The 21,612-nt window shown below is 47.5% G+C and overlaps 1 protein-coding gene across 2 annotated transcripts in view; it reads left to right on the top strand.

The window, feature by feature from the left end:
- Positions 1–21,612, top strand: part of TBC1D22B (TBC1 domain family member 22B) — a 74,042-nt gene that overhangs the window by 14,463 nt on the left and 37,967 nt on the right. For both annotated transcript variants that reach the window (XM_008693375.2, XM_008693376.2), the window contains exons 2-8: positions 425–481; positions 10,684–10,991; positions 13,313–13,492; positions 14,025–14,095; positions 15,478–15,606; positions 16,800–16,865; positions 20,295–20,409. In XM_008693375.2, coding sequence (XP_008691597.2) covers positions 425–481; positions 10,684–10,991; positions 13,313–13,492; positions 14,025–14,095; positions 15,478–15,606; positions 16,800–16,865; positions 20,295–20,409 — 926 coding nt within the window. The remainder of the gene's footprint in view (positions 1–424; positions 482–10,683; positions 10,992–13,312; positions 13,493–14,024; positions 14,096–15,477; positions 15,607–16,799; positions 16,866–20,294; positions 20,410–21,612) is intronic.

Below are 21,612 nucleotides of genomic sequence, written 5' to 3'. Positions count from 1 at the left end.
TACGCGCTCTCTAGCTCGAAAGCCTGTTACCTTTCCATGCTGACTTCTTTACCGATAGGACTTCCAATGGTCAGGCATGTAAGGCGCTGAGGCCCCAGTGGAAGATGAACATTCTCCAGAGACTACTGATTCATTGATTTATTATTTTTTTATGTTTATTTATTTAAGCAATCTGTGCACCCAGTGTGGGGCTCGAATTCATGACCCTGAGATCAAGAGTTACACACTTTACCGACTGAGCCAGCCAGGTGCACCCAGAGACCTTTTTTTGTTTTTTAAAGAGCAGGTTGCTATCCTTTGGCGTGGATATAGTTGTTCTTGGAGGTAACCTGTTTCTCAAAGTCCCTTCGATTTTGTGATGCAGATGGTACTTACCCAACATGTTTAGCTTCCTGACAACTTGCTGCTTTTTTCTTGCTTTCAGCATCCAGCCCGTGTATGGAGCACAACACCCTCCTCTAGACCCTCGGCTCACCAAAAAGTAAGTCAAGATATTGTTCCATTCAGGCATGTACTTCTATTAAAGCTCCTGAACCTTCCCCGACTTTGTTGAAATGACAGTTTCTACTTTGATCTTTTCTACCTTCTTCCCTGCTCTATTTTGGATCAGAAGATAAGCAATCTTCTTACCTCTTAACAGTCTGTTAAATCTTCTTACCTCTAAACAGTCTGTTACGAAGTGGGAAATTAACTCACATCAGAGATTTTGTTTTCCTACATTGGAAGCTGGTGTATGCAGGGTTTGGTGTTGGACTCTGTTGTGGTGGAAGGATCTTTATTGATTAAATATGGTCCCCAAATTGGACGGTTGATGACCTTCTTCTGGTTTCTGGGGTTCGTCGCTTCTGAATATATATAGGTCTGCCACCTTTTCCAAACTTACGTTATGAGAACGAGGGCACACAGAATATAACCGTAGGGCTGGCATTCTTCAGGTTCTCGTTTTCTCTGACACCATAAAGAAAACCAGCCATACAGTAGAGTTAAAAGCTCCCTGAGGTTATTTCTCTAGTAAAATTCTAATAAATTACTTTCAAACACAATAGAAACCCTGGTTAAATCCAAGATGTGTGGGTGTGTATTCATACCCCCAATTATCACTTTATCACTCCTTTCTTTCATGGGCCATCATTCAGCCACAGTGAATTTAAATGAGGAGATGGGTCATCTTCTCAGATTTTCTAAGAACTTTGGGCTCTATCTCTGGGTATGCTAATCTTAGAGACTTATTTCCAGGAAAGCTGTGGTTTGTAGTGAAAGCCAAATGATTTGAGAGGTACAGGAGACCTAGGTTCTCATCCTTCTGGGGCCTGTGTAATAAAATCTACCCTTTCTCCCTTCACAGTCAAGGAGGGAGTAAAGACAATGTATATTAAAATATTTTGAATACCTACAAAAATGCTCTGTCAGATGTACATTATTGGTATTTTAATATTTAAAAAGTAACTTAGCTGAATATGTGGTGCACTTTCTGTAATTCTGTCAACTCATTCCTTTTTTTTTTTTTAAAGATTTTATTTATTTGAGAGAGAAAGAGAGAGAGAACATGCATGGTGGGGGGGAGGGGCAGAGGGAGAGGCGGAGCAGGAAGCCCAATGCGGGGCTCAATCCCTGGACCCCGGAATCATGACCTGAACTGAAAGCAGACACTTAACCCACTGAGCCACCGAGGCATCCCCCCAATTCATTCTTTTTGCAGTTTGGCCAGTATGTGGAAGGTATGGTCTTCTGAATTACTGTGGAAGAATTACTGCTGTTCTTTTCTGTAATACACGGTTTTTATATCAGAAACCACTAGAGCCTAAGCTCTTTGAGGGCAGGGACTTTGTACCTAGAACAGCGTGTGGCACCTCGTAGGCACTGAGTAAACATTTATGGAATGAAGGAGTGAAATCATTGCATTTACTTAGACAGTGGGCTGCTTAGTTCATACCTTGATCCCCTTAGGTGGGGGGAGCATGTTTTCTGTGAAATTCCCATTAAGTAGAATGGCTTCTGTTCCTTGGTTTTACCAGTAACAGACCCTGTGGTCTGTTGGCCAGAGTAGCAGGCTCACTCAACAGTCTTCCTTGCCCCTGCTGCTTCTTGCTCAAGAACCATACTTTTATTCAGCTATGGAGCAGGTGAAACGTCCTTAGAGCAGGTATCTGTATTAGTTTAAGCCTTTTATAAGAATTTCTTGGTAATCCCAGTGACTGGCCTACTGTGGGCTTATCTCATTGGTTCTGGCCAGTGAGATGTAAAAGAAAGTCTCCTGAAGGAAGGTACTTGGAAAAATTTTCTTGTTCGACAGAGAGATCATTTTGTGAAGAGAGCCTCTTTTTGTTTCCACTGACGTTTCCTGCTTTTGAATGTGGTAGCGGGAAAACGAGATGCTGGAAGCTTTAGCAGCTGCCTTGTAACCTGAGGGAATGGCCAAGCGACCTGCAGAGACACCTGCCTGAGTGCCTTGACATCATGGTCTTGACCATTTCAGCATCGTAGTTGAGTATTCTGTTCCTTGTGGCCAGTTCTGTTCACAGCCAGGATTTGCTGATTGGTAGCAGATCCATTCCAGCGTATTTTATAATGGCCTTTGATAAATACATAGCCGACCTAGGAATCAGTCTGTCCACCCATACATAGGCAGCAGAGTGTACTGTCCTGTTCCATGTTCGTGTCAGAGTCACCACACCTTGTCTGAATCCGCCACTGAGTGAGTTTTCCCTGATTCTGTATTGAGGACAGGGCTTGAGGAATATTGCCATATCCCAGACCACCAAGACACATTTTATCCACTTTTGTTTTCCCACCTATTAGTTATATAAAACCCACGAATGTTCTCACTGATCATTCAGCAGAATTGCAATCATACTTTCAATAGAAGTAATCACTTAGCTCTGTGATTTGGGAGGAATATAATTGTCACTGAATAAATTGCTTCCCCCTTTCATGCACATGGAGGTCTGTTATTAGTACTCTGCAACATGGGACAGCATCGAGGTCTGCAGGGACCATTTTACAATTCCAGATTGTTACTATAAAACACGTATCGCCCTTATTTTGGTACCTTTGTTGGGACATTTTTATTACTTTCTCTGCTACATGATTATCGTTCCACTTCAGACTGCCATTAATTACTGTGCGGCTAACCCCCATCACAGTGGAAGCCTTTACGCCGGGTCTGCAATCATCTAAACTGCACGAGCAGAGTGCACCATTCCCTGTCTGTACATCGTGACTTCAGTTTGCCAGATTATTACCATTAGTGGTAATATTGCCTGCAATAATTCTTACAGCCCAGATGAAAGTAGTCTTACTGCTGAGTGGCCCCATTGGCCACTCGATGGTATGACAAGCTTCTCAATTTATTGTTTTCTGAATCGATACTAGAATATGATAGGTCCTAGTTCCGAGTTACAAAGCTAGTTATTGCGATGACTGGGTTTATTTCAACGTTACTGAATACCCCCCTCGCTTCACGCCTCTTAGCGGTGTCAGACATTGTTTTTCTTTTTTTTCTTTCTTTTTTTTTTTAAGATTTTATTTATTTATTTGACAGAGAGACAGCCAGCAAGAGAGGGAACACAAACAGGAGGAGTGGGAGAGGAAGAAGCAGGCTCCCAGCAGAGCATGGAGCCCAATGTGGGGCTCGATCCCAGGACCCTGGGATCACGCCCTGAGCCGAAGGCCGACGCTTAACAACTGAGCCACCCAGGCGCCCCAGACATTGTTTTTCTAAATAAATTTGTGTCCTGTTTCTGTTAAGCAAGCAGCCCTATCAGTAAAACAGTGTAGTATCCTTCACATTAGTTTCCTAACCAGTACAACCCACAGCCACTCTTGTTCAAAATATCATTTGGGGTTTGTGTTCCCGTTTAACAAGTTACCATTCACCAAACAACTCAGTTCCTCTCAGATATGCCGTTTATTACGTTTTTGTGAGTTTTAGGGTCATGGGCGCTGCTTGAGTCTCTCTCTTTCTTTTTTTTTTTTTATTTCACGGCAACTTCCAAAAGTAACATTTTTTATTTTTTATTTTTATTTTATTTTATATATTTATTTATTTTGCCTCTTGCGAGTCTCTTTTTCTTCACCACTTTCTAGCTCCATGATCTTGGGCAAATTACTTGACCTCTCTGAGCTTTAGTTTCCTCACCCATAAAATAGAAATAATAAGAGTCATGTCAGAGTTGTTGTGAGGATTAAATGAGGTCTTTGCGAAAGTGCCTTTAATTTTTAATTTTTTTAAGATTTTATCTTTATGAAATGTCTACACCCAACATGGGGCTTAAGCTTTTAATGTTCCCGAGATCAAGAGTCGCACATTCCACTGACTGAGCCAGCCAGCCGCCCTCAGAAGTGCTTTTTTTTTTTTTTAAAGATTTTATTTATTTATTCGACAGAGAGAGAGACAGCCAGCGAGAGAGGGAACACAAGCAGGGGAGTGGGAGAGGAAGAAGCAGGCTCCCAGTGGAGGAGCCTGATGTGGGGCTCGATCCCAGAACGCCAGGATCACGCCCTGAGCCGAAGGCAGACGCTTAACGACTGAGCCACCCAGGCGCCCCCAGAAGTGCTTTTTAAACTATAAATTGGCATTCAGTTGTAAGGAGGTGTGATGAAGGTGTCTGTGAGAGGCCAACTGGGTTGAAAGGTTGATACAGATCTGTTTAAACAATCTTGGCTAAACTTCGAGCCACACTGTATTAGGGTGCCTTGGGTTGGTTATAAATTAGTTGGGACCCTGTTAAGATGAGGCAGCTTATAAACCAGAGGTGCCCCCAGCTAGCATTACCTGGATTGGTTTTTTGACTGTGACTCCTGATGTCAAAAGGGAAGAGAGAGACCTTCTCCAAGGACCGTATTCCTAGATGTGGCTTCTTCCTGTTCTGGCCGCCAACATACACAGCCTGTTCCGTGTAGATAGGAAGTGATTGCTACAAGGCGAGAACGCTGGGGCTCTCAGCTGTGCACACTTGGGAAATTAAAGCTGTTTTTGTTATGTGCTCAGTTCACTGGGCAACTGCTCCACCCGGGCCACGGATCTTACTAGACCTCTTTTTCTAGGTAGTTTAGTTAAAAAGAGTGTATGCAGGCTCTCAGGTCACGTAGACCTAGATTTGAGCCCAGACTTTGCTGCCTGCTCATAACCTAATAATAATCATAATAATCATGGTACCTCATAGCCTTATGAATGAGCATTAATCAGAAAATGGGTGTGTAGCAGCACAGAGCCTGGCACCTAGTAAATAGCCAATACACACTAACTTTCAGGTACATGTAAATTTATATTATCTCCTCTGGAGAGAATAGAATTAATAAACATGGAAATGCTTCAGGTTTAAATCTTCCTGCCATTGTTGCTGGTCTGTAGATTTTTCTGCTTTCTCTCGGTGGCAACCCAGTTGCCTTTTCACTCTGACATGCCTCTTTGGTTTTGTGAGTGGTTCTTACCAGCCTTCTGTCCTCAGACTCCTACCCCTTGAACCCCCTCCTCCATGAAGGCCTCTTTCATGAGCACAGAGCTGACTTTTTTAACTGGTTGGTTGAACTTCGGGTTTGTGGAATAGGTATCCCTAAAATGCTTTCCAGCAGCCTCAAAATGGTCTGCTTTGAATCTCCGTTTTTCCGTCGCAGGGAATGACAGCCTTTCCTCCTTTCTTTGCTGTTTAGTGTGTTGGAATATGTTCTTCCAATTTCTATTTGCAAAAGTCTTCATCTGAGGGAATTCCAGTTCTTAATCTGAATAGTTGACTTACACCGAATCTTCATCTGCTCCAAAAAACATAATGAAATGCTTGAAACGCATAAAAAGGTGTAAAGAAAAATATAACAAACCCTCACGTACCCACCACTTGGATGACGTACCTCCTTCATTTGTGTGGAAAGCTCCACATAGGCCTGTCTCCTGGTGTCGTGTTTTAATCCGGTCCAGGGTGTGCATGTGCTTCCGCCAGTGCTAATTCAGCATCCAGCCAATTCTTCCACCGGAGTTAAAATTCACCTTCTTGATTTGATGGCTTTTTTAAAAAATCCTCAAAATATCAAGAGAGTATTTAGGATGGGCTCCCAGCTGGCTCAGTCAGTAGAGCATGCAACTCTTGATCTCGGGGTCCTGAGTTCAAGCCCCACGTTGGGCATGGAGCCTACTTAAAAAGGGGGGGGGCACCTGGGTGGCCCAGCTGGTTAGGCATCGGACTCTTGATTCCGGCTCAGGTCATGATCTCAGGGTTGTGAGATCAAGCTCCAGGTGGGCTCCGCCCTTAGTGTGGAGTCTGCTTGAGATTCTCTCTGCCCCTCTCCCAACACCCCCCCACAGGCACCTGTGCATGCTCTCTCTCTCTCAAAATAATAATAATAAATAAACAAATAAAAATATAAAATAAAATAAAATAAGAAAAGAGAGAGACGGGGTGCCTGGGTGGCTCAGTCGTTAAGCATCTGCCTTTGGCTCAGGGCGTGATCCCGGAGTCCTGGGATCGAGCCCCACATCGGGCTCCTCCGCTAGGAGCCTGCTTCTTCCTCTCCCACTCCCCAGGCTTGTGTTCCCTCTCTCGCTGGCTGTCTCTCTCTCTGTCAAATAAATAAATAAAATCTTAAAAAAAGAAAAGAAAAGAGAGACAGTATTTAGGAAACATCGACAGGAAAAAACCGCAGTGAACCTACTGTTTGGTGTCCAGAGCACCCCACATCACTCTGCTGGTTCACCACGTGCAGTCTCTTGGTGAATGTTGCCTCCAAAGAGGAGAACAACAATAGCCATGGACTCCTATGCAGTATTTTACTGATGACGGATCTTACACACCTGCCTATTTGTTCTTTTTTTTTTTTTTTTTTTTTTTTTTTAAGATTTTATTTGTTTGACAAGAGAGCATAAGCAGGAGGAGTGGAAGGCAGAGGGAGAGAAGACGCAGGCTGCCCACTGAGTAGGGAGCCCACCTGATGCAGGGCTAGATCCCAGAACCCTGGGATCATGACCTGAGCCAAAGGCAGATGCTTCACCGACTGAGCCACCCAGGCACCCCTGCCTGTTTGTTCTTGACAGTGGACCCTCTGAGGTGTGTACTGCAGGCAGTGGGTCCTACGTCCCCCTCGACGTAGGAGAAGCGGGCATGGTGACGAGTCCAGAATATGCAGCCTCACCAGGTCCGCGGAGGAGTAATCTGCCTCTTCTGGCTCACGGACGGATATTTGACAGCAGATATTCACAACGTGTTGCCCCAGTTTTATTTTCTTTGATATGAGCTCTTGTTTATTTCTGATTGTTCATTCGGTAAGTTTATAAGTACTCTTACTTTGGGGATTGCTGAAAGCCAACAACCTTATCCACTGGTTAATAAAAATAATATGCTCACTGTAGAAAACATGAATAATTCAGAGACCTATAAAAATGAAATCAAATATCACATATAACCCCACAGCCTAGTGATAAGCACTGTTAACATTTTGATGTATTTTCTTTCTGGCCTTTTCTATGCATATACTTTTTAAAAATTTTTATTTATTTATTTGAGAGAGAGAATGAGAGAGAGAGCATGGGGGGGCGTGTCAGAGGGAGAAGCAGACTCCCCGCTGAGCAGGGAGCCTGACGCGGGACTCCATCCCAGGACCCCGGGATCATGACCTGAGCCGAAGGCAGATGCTGAACCAACTGAGCCACCCAGGTGCCCACTTTTTTTTTTTAATACAGAGATTATAAAAATATATTTTTTGATTCTAATTTTCACTTTATTGAGATCATTTTCTAGTGTTATTAAATAGCCTGTAAGATGTGCTTTTCAGTGGCATTATAACATTTCGTCTGGTGGCTGAACTATCATTTATTTCATCATTTCCAATTTCTAGATGTTTATGTTGTTTTCAATTTTTAACCAAAATAAGTAACATCATGATAAACTGCCTTAGAACCTCTTTGACCTTCCGGTTATTTTGTTAGGGTCAGAGATTATGAACTATTTTAGGGCTTATGGTATATATGTTGCCAGATAGTTTTCCAGAAGGCTGTGCAGTATTACTCCCCCCGCCCCCGCTATCAGATGGTGGTCCCGCTGCACCTTAGTCAGCACTGAGGACGACGCTCTTTAGATCTTTGCTAACTGAGCAGGTGGAAAATGGTATTTTGTTTCCATCACATTTGAACTGCTACATCTTGTAATCTAGTTTTCTCTCCTGTATTTTGTGTGATGTCTTTTCTTCCTTTACCCTGTGTGAGACCAGTGTTTGACAGTAATGCCTCAGTAAAATCTCACTCCTTTTCTGATGCTAATAGTAGGAACGTCCAGATGAGCTGTGAGTTATCAGACTGTGTTCATTAGTGTCAGTGACCATATCTTTCAGAATAAGCATTGGACTCCTCTAGGGAGATGAGATGGGTTATTAGACCACCCACTCTGCCCCAAAGGAAGAAACAGCTCCTGGAAATGGGGGAGCTTCTGCTCTTCTGGCAGAGCCTTGTTTCCCTGCTAGAGTCACTGTGTGTTGCTGGAGGAAACAGAGGCATTTAACGATGACTTTACTCCAGTGCATTTCAGTCCCCAGGTGTAAATTTATACGAGGTTTGGGGTTCGAGGGATGTTAGACAAGACTGAGTTAGAAGTGTCCCAAACAGCATCCAACTCTTGGTTTTAGGTCACGATCTCAGGGTCATGAGATCGAGCCCTGAGTCAGGCTCTCCCTCTCCTCCTGCCCCTCCCCCGATGTGCACCTGCGTGTGTGTGCGTGGGCTCTCTCTTTCTCTTTCAAATAAATAAATAAACCCTTTATTTATTTTTTTAAAGATTATTTATTTATTTATTTATTTGACAGAGACAGCTAGCGAGAGAGGGAGCACAGCAGGGGGAGTGGGAGAGGAAGAAGCAGGCTCCCAGCTGAGGAGCCCGATGTGGGACTCGATCCCGGAACGCCAGGATCACGCCCTGAGCCGAAGGCAGACGCTTAACGACTGCGCTACCCAGGCGCCCCAATAAACCCTTTAAAAAAAAGAAGAAATGTCCCAACCACACAGTCCCCTGGATCCAGAATAAGGGACCACAGACGTTAACGGGGAGACGTAAAGAGGAAAAGGTCAGGAAAGTAGGAATGGTCTGCATGAGTCTCAGAACTAGGCTCTCTTTCATCAGTGAGTTAATCTGGTATTTCCCAAACTTTAGTCCTGTACCAACTTTACAGGTTTTTTTTGCCACAGTCTATACTATTATTTACCAAATGCATTTTTAAAAATGAACTTTTTAAAAAATTCAATTAGATTTATATTTTATTATTTATTTTTTTTTTAAAGATTTTATTTATTTGACAGAGAGAGGGAGCACTCAAGAAGGGGGAGCAGCAAGCAGAGGGAGAAGGAGAAGCAGGCTCTTTGCAGAGCAGGGAGCCTGATGCGGGGCTCGATCCCAGGACCCTGGGATCATGACCTGGGCTGAAGGCAGATGCGTAACCGACTGAGCCACCCAGGTGCCCCTATTTTATTTTTTTAAGGATTTTATTTTTAAGTAATCGCTACGCCCAATGTGGGGCTCGAACTCACAACCCCAAGATGAAGAGTCACATGACCTACCAACTGAGCCAGCCAGGCACCCCACATTTATATTTTAAAGTAAACCTTATCACTTCTGTAAATTAGAAGTAGAAAGCCAGGTATCATATGCCAAAAATGGAAAGTAACTTTAAAAAAACAAACACAGTGAAAAACAAAACAATCTTTTTTTTTTTAGATTTTATTTATTTACTTGTCAGAGGGAGAGAGAACACAAGCAGGGGGAGCAGCAATCAGAGGGAGAAGCAGGCTTTCTGCTGAGCAAGGAGCCCGATGCGGAACTCGGCCTCGTGGGATCATGACCTGAGTTAAAGGCAGACACTAACTGAGCCACCCAGGCGCCCCCCAAAACAATCTTATTAATAAAATTCTAAGCCAGCTGATGTTGCTTGCAAATATGTTGATCCTGAGGCTGCCCTCTCTTTGTTAAAAAATAGTCCTAAAGACTGAGTAGCACCAAATGAGACCGTCTTCTCTAGACTAGCAGAAGGGCTTTCACAGAATGAAAAAGGAACAGCTCGTTCATTCTGGAACTCAGTGTTTAATGCTGCATATGGACTACCTAAAATTATCTCTGGTTCTGCCAGTGGTTTATGTTCCACTCTAAGCAATAGTTTAGGTTATGTTGCCATGAGAGATTAACTCTGGAATCTCAGTGGATTGATACAACAAAGGTTTCTTCCTTGCTCATGCTACATGTCCGAAGTGGAGGTGAGTGGGAGGGGGGGCAGGCCGTGCTCTACACAGCCACTCTGTTTCCCAGGTGAGGGAAGTGCCGCCCTCTGGCTCCCTGCCAGTCACCACGGTAGAAGAAAGCTTATAGAGAGAACTCACACCCATTCTTGTCTGCTTTGACTTGGCAGTAATTACCTCACTTCTCTCCTCAGCCCATTGGCTGGAACTAGTCATCCGGCCTCACCTAAGTGCCAGGGGGCTGGGAAATACGGAGGAGCACGTGGGACATTGGGAGCATTGCAGTCTTCACTACATCTGTCTCTGTAGCGTAGTGCTGGTCCAGATGCATCTAGATGAGGAATGGGTACGAGTGGTTTTTGTTTGAAAAAGGAAAAGACTGCGTATGAGGTAGTTGGGCATACTGTTAACACTACGCAAGTGAAAGGTGGTCGGATGTGTCCGATCATTCCTTGGTGATGATGTCTCCTTTCTTAAAGCTTCATCAAAGAACGGTCCAAAGTCAACGCAGTTCCTTTGAAGAATAAGAAGGCCTCCAGTTTCCATGAGTTTGCCCGGAATACCAGTGATGCTTGGGACATTGGCGATGACGAGGAAGAGGACTTTTCCTCCCCTTCTTTCCAGACTCTAAACTCAAAAGTTGCTCTGGCAACCGCAGCGCAAGTCCTGGAAAACCACAGCAAGCTGAGGGTGAAACCAGAGCGCTCCCAGTCAACAACATCCGATGTCCCTGCCAGCTACAAGGTCATAAAGTCCAGCAGTGACGCTCAGCTGTCCCGAAATTCCAGTAAGTCCGTCCTGCTCCCGCCATAGCTTTAGCCTTTTTAGCAGAGTGTATTCTAAACAAACAGTTTTTCTTTAGGACATCACTCAGATCTTTCATTGGGTGATAAACGTGAAAGCTCAAGCCTGTCGTCCGTCAGTGACCTCGTGGGTCATAGGCTGTCCTTGCTCCTCCCACCCGACGGCTCCCTGGGGCTTCAGTTCCTGACGCCCAGTGCTGCCTGCCCTTCTCTCCTTCCTTTCCCTGTGGCGGGCTCCCAAACTTTTGCAGTTTGGTTGCTTCGCGTTCCTTTAGACGTGGTCAGGTTTAAGAATATTGTCTAACGTATGTGAAGCTGGTGGTGGCTGAATTCCACAGACGTCTGGCGCTGGTGGTTGGCCTCCTCAGCCCTGGGGAGCAGCCACTAGTACAGGGCTGACTTTTTCCTGTTCTGGAGGGGCCGGAGCAACGTGTGCCTGAGGGCTCTGGGTCACAGCTCCCTGCCCATCAGGTTGGGTGGGGCGCGAGGAGAAACCCCTCCTGTTTCTTTTGTTCAGCAAACGGTCAAGGTGATGGTGGCTTCATCCGATGTTTGGGGACTGTGGCGTACTCTTCTAAGCATCCACGGCTGCGTGTGATATTGCCCTGAGGGGTTTTATGGAAGTTAGTTATTCTGAGCTGGAAAGGGAAGTGTCATCATTCCAGTGAAAGTTAGGACGCTGACTGGTGAAGGGTGGAAAGGGAGCGGACGGACAGCAGAGCCCTGGGGTGCGTCCTGACCTGTACTCTAAGGGAACAACGTCTGCAGCTTCAGAGTAAGCACGTGCTCGTAAAACTAGGCCGTAATGCCTTTAAAGTATTCCACAGCCACTTTCCATCACTGACTCGGGCCCCAGCTTGAACCTTCAGGGCCGTGCCCACACGGGCGTTCGCTGTTAGCTGACAGCGGCCATAGCTGTAGGCTCTTGGAAGGGTCTGTGTGCTGGGACCGAGGGTCCCCAAGGGTCCCAGTGTGAGGAAGGCCCCCGCCACCGCCTCTAATGAAGGTGCTGCGCTTGTGCAGCCAGGACCGTCCAGAACATTCCCTGTATGAGGTCCCCTCCTGTGAGCATCCGTTAATCTGTGATATCAGAGGTGCATACATCACTCTCAGCTCTGCGGTGTGTGGTGCATGTTTTTTAGGCCCCACGTGACACGAGGCACCCCAGCCGAATACCCTGTGGCAGTCATTCCCGTCAACCCCCTAGTTGTGCGGGTTGTGGAGTGGCCATCATTTAATCATTGAATTACTGCTTTTTAAGGCCCAGACAGTGGAAGAATATGAAACAGCCATGGAAGGACCGTGAGTTTTCTTTGGGGTAGTAAAATAAATAAGTGTTTTTGGAGGCGGATGGACCTAAGGTGGCATCTCAGGTCTCACTAGCAAATCACTGCTAACCTCTCTGAGCTGTAGTTTCTTCATCTGTAAAGGAGTACCGAATCCCTGCCAGATGTTTTAAGAATCAGATGAGCGATCCTAGGTAAATGCGACCAGCCTGATGTCTTATACATAGTAAGAACTCAAGAAATGTCAGTCCTGCACCACTCATCGCTCCTGCCTACCATCCAGGTTAGAAATGTCTAGAACCAGACGTATGGTTCTGCTCAAGTCTGTGTTCCTGTTATTTTAGTCACATCCCAGCAGAATCAAAAGCTGGTTCCTCTTGGTGGGAAACATGGGAGCACAGAGAAACTTGAACCCCCTAAACAGGATTGCCTCGGGCCAGAGCTTCTCGCCTGGTGTGCAGGGCCCACGGATGGGCCGAGAACAGGTTAGAGTTGCGCCATGGCTTTTGATCCTCTCAGCCCGTGGGGCCGCTGCGTGGGGCCTGGAGTTTCAGGCCCGCAGCCATCTGTTTTTGTCACTCGTGCTTTCCTGTGTCATTTCTCCCGTGTTCTCTGATGGGGAAAGGGAAGGCAAACGCTGCCTTAGCCTCTGTTGCCCCCAGACTCAATATTAGGTGTCAAGGAATGTTCTGAGTTGGGGTAGAAGGAAAACATTTGATTTCCCTCTGGAGTTGCCAAAGAAGTTCTCAGCGTTGCCATGGCATCCGGAGTCTCTGTCACCATGTAAGCCGCCTTGCTGGGATGTGATTAAAACACAACCCTTCCTCTGGGCAGATGTCTGGAGCGCAGCTGGCTTTGTGTCCCCAGCCGCCCCTCAGGGGTACCTTCGGGCAGCGCGCCTGCGCCTGAACCACGGCACAGACGTGGCTCTGGCCGAGGGGCCAGTACCAAACAGCCAGCGCAGGGCTCCTCCAAGTCCGTGTTCCACCTGCTGCCTGGTCTCTTCTTCATTATTGCAGGTGATACATGCCTGAGGAACCCACTCCACAAACAGCAGTCACTCCCTCTCCGACCCATCATCCCCCTGGTTGCCCGCATCTCGGACCAGAATGCGTCTGGGGCACCCCCGATGACTGTCCGGGAGAAGACCCGCCTAGAAAAATTCCGTCAGCTTCTCTCGAGCCACAACACTGACTTAGGTGAGTCCGCGTGAGCCCCCGGGCAAGGTAGGAGCTCTTGGTGACTGGAATTCTCACAGAGAGACCTGGAAGCTATTGCTCTTTATTCTTCCTTCTTTTACTTTTCCAGCATCTCCTGACCTGGTGCCCATTGCAGTGACATGCAGGTATTAAGTCAGGAGTACGTTACCAGAGATTAGGGACCACATTAGGGGGGACTGGATTCTGTGGCCCGTAGACCATAGTGCAACTACTCTGGCTTTGGTCTCCCTTACTCGAGGCAATTCTGACTGAAATCCACACTCACCGGTCTTCCTTTCCTCTCTCAGTCTGATCTCCGAGCTGACTGCATCACCACTGCGGGGCCGTGTCTTGGCCACTTGGCTGCTCGGGGCTGCCGTTGGGGCTTTTTCCCTGTGCTTGTCAGTAGCCGCTGCTGGTGGTGGTGGTGGTCTTTCCTGAATGGTGGGAGGAGTCAGGCAGCGCCGGCTGAGCTTTGTGTTAGGGCCTCGGTGGGAAGAGCTAACCCAACACAGCTGTTATCTGTTTGCAGATGAACTGAGGAAGTGTAGCTGGCCAGGGGTTCCCAGGGAGGTTCGACCTGTAACCTGGAGACTCCTGTCGGTGAGTTCTACCCACTGTGTAGAGAAGCGTGAGCCTCACACAGCCCTTCTTACCTGATGAGGTTAGTCTGGACACATTCATCTTACTGCATAGACTTCTCCAGTCCCACTGGGTACGGCAGATCTGTGGGACTGTCCTCTTATATCTGTGCATGAAGAAACACACTCTTGCAAGCTTACTCACACACGTATAGAAGAGCACTGCCTTTCCCTATAGTCACAATCTCACGTTCTCCACACCAGGGAGAAAGAGGGTAATGAGCTGGGGATCCCAGCACTTGTTTGGGCCAGCTCCCACGTTCCCTGGACTTCCCTCCTTTTCCAGTAGGAATAACCAAAGCAGGAGAAAGCCAGTCTGTGGCCGGGAAGGGCTGAGATGTGGGCCTCCCTCAGAAGCCTGCACTAGTCCTGCTTTCACTGAGGACAGAGCACTGAGCCAGCCCCTGGGATAGGGACACCAGGATTTCCTGAGCCAGTCCCATCCACTCATTCTCCTAGTAAGGCATGATTAAGGGCGTGCTGTTTGCCAGGCGCGATGCCAGCTGGCATGTGCAACGTGAATATAGCACGGTCCCTGCTCTCCAGGCACTGGTCATAGTACATAAATGTCTGCGAGAGGAAGGGCCTCTCTCCTGAATGCTCCCCCACCTCCCAGTCCCGCAACCGTGTTGTCACTGCCTGGGCCACTTCTAGGAAGGGCATTGCAATGCAGAGTAGATTTGGTGAGAATGGAAGGGGAGCAGGAGATGCAAGGACAGAGTGGGATCGAGACCAGGGGTGAGAAGGGAAATTGGCCTGGAGCTTTGGCGAGGCAGGAGGCCACCACCAGGAGTTCTGTGCCTGCGCCTCGTCGCTGCTGTCACAGATTCCATTCAGCTTCCTAAGCTGGGAGTTCTGACGGGTTCCGTGGGAAAGATTATGTGACTGGGCACAGACCTACACGGCACGCCGCTGAGATGTGTCATCGAGGTGGCTGTATTGCTGGGATTCTTGGACGTATTACCTTGCACACACGCAGCCCTCAGAGGCCCTGTCTTGGGTCCAGTTCCCTCCCGTTGACCTACATTCGTTGCTCTGCCGAGCCAACTCCGGGAGCTCTGGAGTGCTCGCCAGCGGAATGCGCTCCACACGCGGTGCGGGGCCACGGGGATGAATAACCCCAGGAAAGCGGACCCGGCTTCACCTGCTCACGTGTGGGGCTCGTTGAAGGAGGAGAGGGCAAGCACTGGGTGGCTAGACCCAAGAAGGGATGACTCTTGTCCTCTTGGCAGTTGTCCTTCCACTCCTTCGACAGTATCCAAGCCACTCCTCAGGCTAAAATAAAAAATTAAGGATTCATCCAACTACCGTGTGTCCCCATCTGACCAGCAGTCCTGTCTGTAGGGCTATCTCCCAGCAAACACCGAGAGGAGGAAGTTGACTCTGCAGCGGAAGCGGGAGGAATATTTTGGCTTCATTGAGCAGTATTACGACTCGCGAAATGAGGAACATCACCAGGATACCTACCGGCAGGTACGCGCATCACCTTGTTTGGTTACTAGTCATAATCTTCAGATGTGTCTCCTGGGAGTACTGCCGTGGTGTCTTCAGGCTGGCGTGCTGGTTAAGAATTAAATTTATTCCCACAACTGCTTCCCCTCTTTCTAATGAGTAGCTCTGATTTTAGCCATTTTAAATAGATTTTTTTTTTTTTTTGGCACTAATCACTGGCAGGGCTCCTCTAACTTTAATGTGCATACCAATCACCTGGGAACTTAAAACGCAGATTCTGATTCAGTGGGTCTAGGGTGAGACCTTCACTTTGAGCAAACTCTCAGATGGGGCCAATGCGACTGGTCCCCAGACCGCAAATAGTAAGGGTCATGGGGCACAGAGTGAAAGATGAGCTTGCCCAGGAGTGGTCCAGTCCCTCTGGACTGTGTGACATTAGTCTGTCCTTCTGGCAGCTGCAGCGCCTTCTCAGTGCCCGTGTCTGTCTGTCTGTCTGTCTGTCTGTCTGCTGGAGCAGTAGTTACCAGCGGGCTCGGCAGGGAGTGTGCCGTCATCCTCCTAGCGGTCCCCACAGCCTGCCGAAAGAGGAGGGGAGGAAGAAGAAGGGAGAGGGGGGAAAGACCGGATGCTGGCAGCTGTCCTCAGCAAGCCTCAGGAACTGAAGCAGCTTCTGCTGCTGCCGACACAGTCCTTGGGGTCGTTAGCCTGGGCACTGAGACATCCTGAAGCTGAAACCAGCCGTAGTGACCTCTTTGGTAACAGAAGTGAGGACTTTCAGTGCCAGCTACCGAAGGCCAGCTCCCCCGGCTTTCCCCAGCCCTTCCAGTCCTCGGCAACTGTTGATGAGTGAGATTCTGAAAGAGGGGGACCCATTTTGATCATACCTGTTGAGTAAGTGGGAGCCCAGAGTGAAACAGACTCCAGAGCAAGAGGAAAAAGCGGTTGATCCTCTTAGGTTGTGAAGCCTGTTGCTAGTCGATGTGAGTGGTTTATTTGGGGAGGTTTCCTCACTTTCCATAAGCTGTTGCTCTCATGGAAACGAACCGCAAATGGACAGGTGGGTTTCACTAGACTTGTTTGGTGTGTCTGTCAGTTCTTTCTAAATATAAAATGTGCTCTCACTCTAACTCCCCAGATTCCCAGTTCCTAAGAAAATAACTTCTCAAAAGAACAAACTGGCATTTGTGTTTTCAGACCTGACTTCTCTTTTTCAGATTCACATTGACATTCCAAGGACAAATCCGCTCATTCCGTTGTTCCAGCAGCCACTTGTACAGGAGGTGAGGGAAGTCCTGAATGTTCTGGGCCCTTCTCCCCCCGTAACCGCCGCGGCACCTGCTCTCCATGGCTGTGCCCTAGCCCTCCCTCCACCTCTGGGCAGGTTTATGGCTGATCGTGGTAATGCCTCATGTTCAGATACGGAGCTGTGGTCCTTGCAGAGCATGTCCTTGGGCTTTCCCATCTGCTCTTCCTAACAAACCTATGGGCCAGGTAGCGCTTTGAGAGGTTAAGGGGCTTAGCAGAGTCTTACAGCTGCCTGCTAGCAGAATGAAGACTAGAACTCGCTCCTTAGAACTCCTAGTCCTGTGTTTGCTCTACTTTATTAAGCCGGGGCGGTGGTTGGTTTTCATTGTGGTAAGTATACATAACACGAAAGGTTCCATTTTAGCCATTTTCAAGTGCACAGTTTCAATGCCATTAAATACATTCACACTTGTACAGCCATCACCACCACCCATCACAAGGACTTCTTTCCATCTTCCCAGCCTGAAGCTCTGTACCTATTAAACAATAATCCTTCATTCCCCAGCAACCACCGTCCTACTTTGTCTCTGTGAATTTGAATATTCCCGGTACTGCACGTAGGATCATACAATGTCCTTATGTTACTGGCTCATTTCACTTGGCGCAATATCTTCAGGGTTCATCCATGCTGTAGCGTGTGTCAGAATTTTCTTCCTTTTGAAGCTGAATAATATTCCTTGTGTGTGTATAATACGTATTGTTAATCCATTCATCCATCCACGGACAGTTGGGTTGCTTCCCCCTTTTGGGTATTGTGAATAACACCGCTGTGAACATGGGTGTGCACATACCTGCTTGAGTCTCTGGTTTAAATCCTTTTGGGTATACGCCCAGAAGTTGAATTGGTAGTGATAGCAGGAGACCTAACGGGTTAGTGAAGCACATGGAAGGTCTCAGTGGGACTATTATTTTTTGACCCAAGCAGTGATTATAACCTCGCTGAGACTAGGCATTTCCTTCGCAGCTTCACAGTGGCTGGGACACTGGGTGTAAGTGCTCTCTGAACTCTGTTTTCAGTTATCCTCACATAGAGAGGGATGGTGATAGAATTGCTCAAGATAATTTCTTTTTGACTTTAGATTATATTCATAACTTTATTGGTGTGACCCCTCATGACTTACCAATAGCATAAAGAAGATTTTGAGGGTGACAGCTTTATTTACCTCTAAGATTCAGTTCAGAGGAAGCTAAAAATCCACTGAGGATCCCTTGGTCTCTCCCACTGTTTCCCACAGCTCAGCCTGCTTATTCCTCACTTGAACTTGGAGATGTTCAGATCCTTCTCTTTTACCTGTGCATGCTTACTGTAAACTTTGATACAGGGAAAATAGTTTGTTGAAGTTGTTTTTCCTAGTAGTGGAGCCTGAGTACAAAGAGGGAAACTCAAACTTTATTCTTTCCATTTTTTTCTTGAATCATCTTTGCCTCTAGCAGGCTATATAGTCAAAGAGTATTACCTAATTCTTAAAATGCCAACTGAGGAGCAGAGAACTAACACTGAATATTGAAAGACTTGCTTTGCGTGTCTGAAAGATACTTGAGAATTGACTATATGAAGTCAGAATTACCCGCACAAGTACAAAAGGTACAGGAAGAACCTTTAGGGGTTACCCCCTTCACTCCTCTCTACAAGGCAAGATTAGCCCAGGCTGTTTCTCTGTCATGGAGACTGTCTGGTCTCCTCTGGTAACCAGGCCTGGGCTCTTCAGTTTCCATGGCTTCGGCATCTTGTACAGTGTATATTGTCCCATCCTTACCGGAGAGGGATTCTCACACGTCTCCTGACCGTGAACCGCTAGCTTCCTTGCACTTGGCCCTTGTTAAAACCAGTCGGTCGGGATTTGTGTATTCACAAGGAGCTGATAGCGTGGAGTAGAAGCCCTGGTGAGTCCTTCAGAACTAACAGACACGTCCAGACAGACATAAGCCACAGGGCAGGGGCTCCTTGAGATCTTCCTGAACATGGCGGGTCTAGCTTGAGCTTCTGATTCAAGGGAGGGAGGAAAGAATTTAGAAGGGCCTCCATTAGCGTGTTGGGCCTAACACAGATGAGGCTGCCACACCCTGCCCTCAGCCCCAGAGAGCAAGTGGGCAAGTCTAGTGGAGACAGAGAGGCCAGCTCGCTCCCCGGCAGGGCTTTGTTCTCACTGCCTGTAAGGGCAGGAGTGTTGACAATGGGCGTGTTTCTCAGCTCCCTCTGCCAGCTGGAAGGCAGACTCAACATGGGGGCTGGGAAGCATCCTTTGTTGTGTCTCTAGATTCTCTACTTCTCTCCTACACTAGCTCACCAACTCCAAAACCATACAGGCATTTCCTTGCTATTGTTCTCCCTGGGGGCAGGGGGGTGGTTCTCCAGTGCCCCTGACTCTGAGAAGGCCTGCCTTTGCTGTCTGCCCCCAGAGCCCATGCGCTGTGGAGGCCCACTCATCTGTGCCCCTGTTCGCGGTCACCACCAGTTCTGCCATCCCTCTGGTGTGGCTCACAGAGACATGAGGCAGCCCAGTCAAAGCCAGTGTAAAGAATGTGTTGAACTGGGGAGTGGTGGTCACCAGGATGAAGCCGGGAGATAAGTAGCATCAGAGAATTGGGGAAGGTGGGGGGCTGAGAGGGCCTAATGAAGGCAGAGGGAGTGTAGCTGAGTGGGGCAGGGCCAGACTCTGAAAAGGGACCCGAAAAATCTTTTCTTTCTCCCCACTGTAGGTCTTTGGCCTCCTGTGGCTAATATACTTAACCCCAGCAGCTTTCCCATGGAGGCCCAGGCTGATTTGTCTGTTCTCAAGTTCCTAGCTGTAGGATTAGGTTTATTTGACTTCCTGTCCCCAGCGAATGTCTGGGTTGCATCCTGATACACGCAGTGGCTTCCTGCATTGACATCTGTCACTGGCTCCCGGTCAGGCGGGGCTAGAAGTACATCTGGGTCTAAGTTTCTTTCCATCTCAGCGGGGAGAAAGGAGAGCATGGCGGAGAAGGGGTTTCCTCTCCACCTCTTGTGATGATGATAAAAGATTTGGAAGAGGTATCAGAACTTAGATGTTCTACCGTCTTGCTTCTGGAGATCGAGAACCAGGTATCTACAAGTGAGAGCGTGGTGGCCCAGGTTAGTGCCATCCGTAGCAGACCTTCTCAGCCATTTGTGTCACTGTGCTGCCCTTTTCCCACTTTCAGATCACAGTGACTGCCTCCTGCAAAGAGAAACAAAGGGCGAGAACTATCCACCCCTGTTTAAAAACAACCAGCTTCTTAGAAACTTTCTGCATTTTTGTATACTTCCCTTGTTCCACAGTAGTTTTAGAATTTCCTAAACATTCGGCGGCATCCCTGAGTTACGTTGTGAGGTAGGTGAGTGCAGGGAGGGAGCGTATCCCTGTGATTTAACAGTCATGTCTTCTTTCTCATTTTCCTAGATCTTCGAAAGAATTCTTTTTATTTGGGCCATCCGACACCCTGCCAGTGGGTATGTCCAGGGAATTAATGACCTGGTCACTCCGTTCTTTGTCGTCTTCCTCTCAGAATATGTGGGTAAGAAGCATGAGTACCAAGTTTTGAACAAACTATTGCTGTTTCTTATCTGCGGTGTGTTTGTTTTTCCCAAGAGTGCAGCCAGTAGGCATGTCTTACTGAAAAAGAGATCGTGGCCCTCGAATACACAGCTAAACCTGTTTCGACAGCAGTAGCAGCCTGGAATTAATTTTTCTCTTGAGATGGCCACAGATCTCACCCAGAAAGGACCTGCTTTGTCACAGAAGGACCAAAGGGATACCTTTATGTTCTGCCATAAACAGATGGTTTGGTGCTTTATTTGAGGTCATTTTGGGATTGTTTTGAACTTGTCTCAAACATAGGCCCTCCCCCACGAAAGCTGGAATTTTTGATTGTACGTGAGGCCTTCACACTTGAGTTCACATGCTGTATCTTAGCAGGATGTGATCGTGGAGAGGAGGGAAGCTCAGAATTGAGCTCATGTTGGAGGTGATGGAAGGGGCCAAGCAGAGCTCCAGGACCTTGATTTCTCTTCTCCTCCTTCGCCTCTTGCCCCATTAGGTGTTTGTCACTTTAGATAGAATGAGTAGATATCATGGTGGCAGTTAGGTTTTCTTACAGCTCCAGCCTCGTCCTCTGGCCAGGCCTGAATTAGGCAGAGTCTGAAAAGGGGTTAAGGGTCCTCCCCTTCTCCTTTTGGTTTCCTCAACTGCTTGTGCTTAGAGATTCACAGGAAAACCCATCCGTCATGTTGGTTCTCTCAGCCAGTTAAAGGGGAGCTCACGGGGGAATCAGAACGTTGGAGGGGGTCTCAGAACACCATCCATGTGATCCCCTCATTTCCCCGATGGGTTGTGAGATGCTGTCCCTCCTTATTGGTGGCAGAGCGAGGACTAGAACCCTTTTCTTCAGGCTCTGGAGGCGGTGGGTTATTGTGGGTTTTGGAGGAAGCCAGTGTTGGAGGGCAGGAGGGTAATGAGAAGTGGATCGCAGTAGAGCCCCTTGGAATGTACGGGTGTAGAACTGTCTCACTTGATCCCTCTCACTCACTGTTTTCCGATGGGACGCAGCGGATGGTGTTTTGGTCTTTTATGAATGAGGCAGTCTCTGAAAAGTAATGACAGCAGAGCTGGGAGTAAGGTCACTCTTGCTCACGTGACCAGGGAATCCCAAGCAAAAGAAAGACGAGTTAAAATGTAGCTACCAAAAGCATGTAAACAAAGCTTTTGCTAGAGGACTCTT

Source organism: Ursus maritimus, unplaced genomic scaffold, assembly GCF_017311325.1.
Source record: "Ursus maritimus isolate PB19 unplaced genomic scaffold, ASM1731132v1 scaffold_30, whole genome shotgun sequence".
Taxonomy (NCBI): domain Eukaryota; kingdom Metazoa; phylum Chordata; class Mammalia; order Carnivora; family Ursidae; genus Ursus; species Ursus maritimus.
The sequence above is the reverse complement of the archived record's forward strand: the minus strand, read 5'-3'. Positions and strand labels throughout refer to the sequence as shown.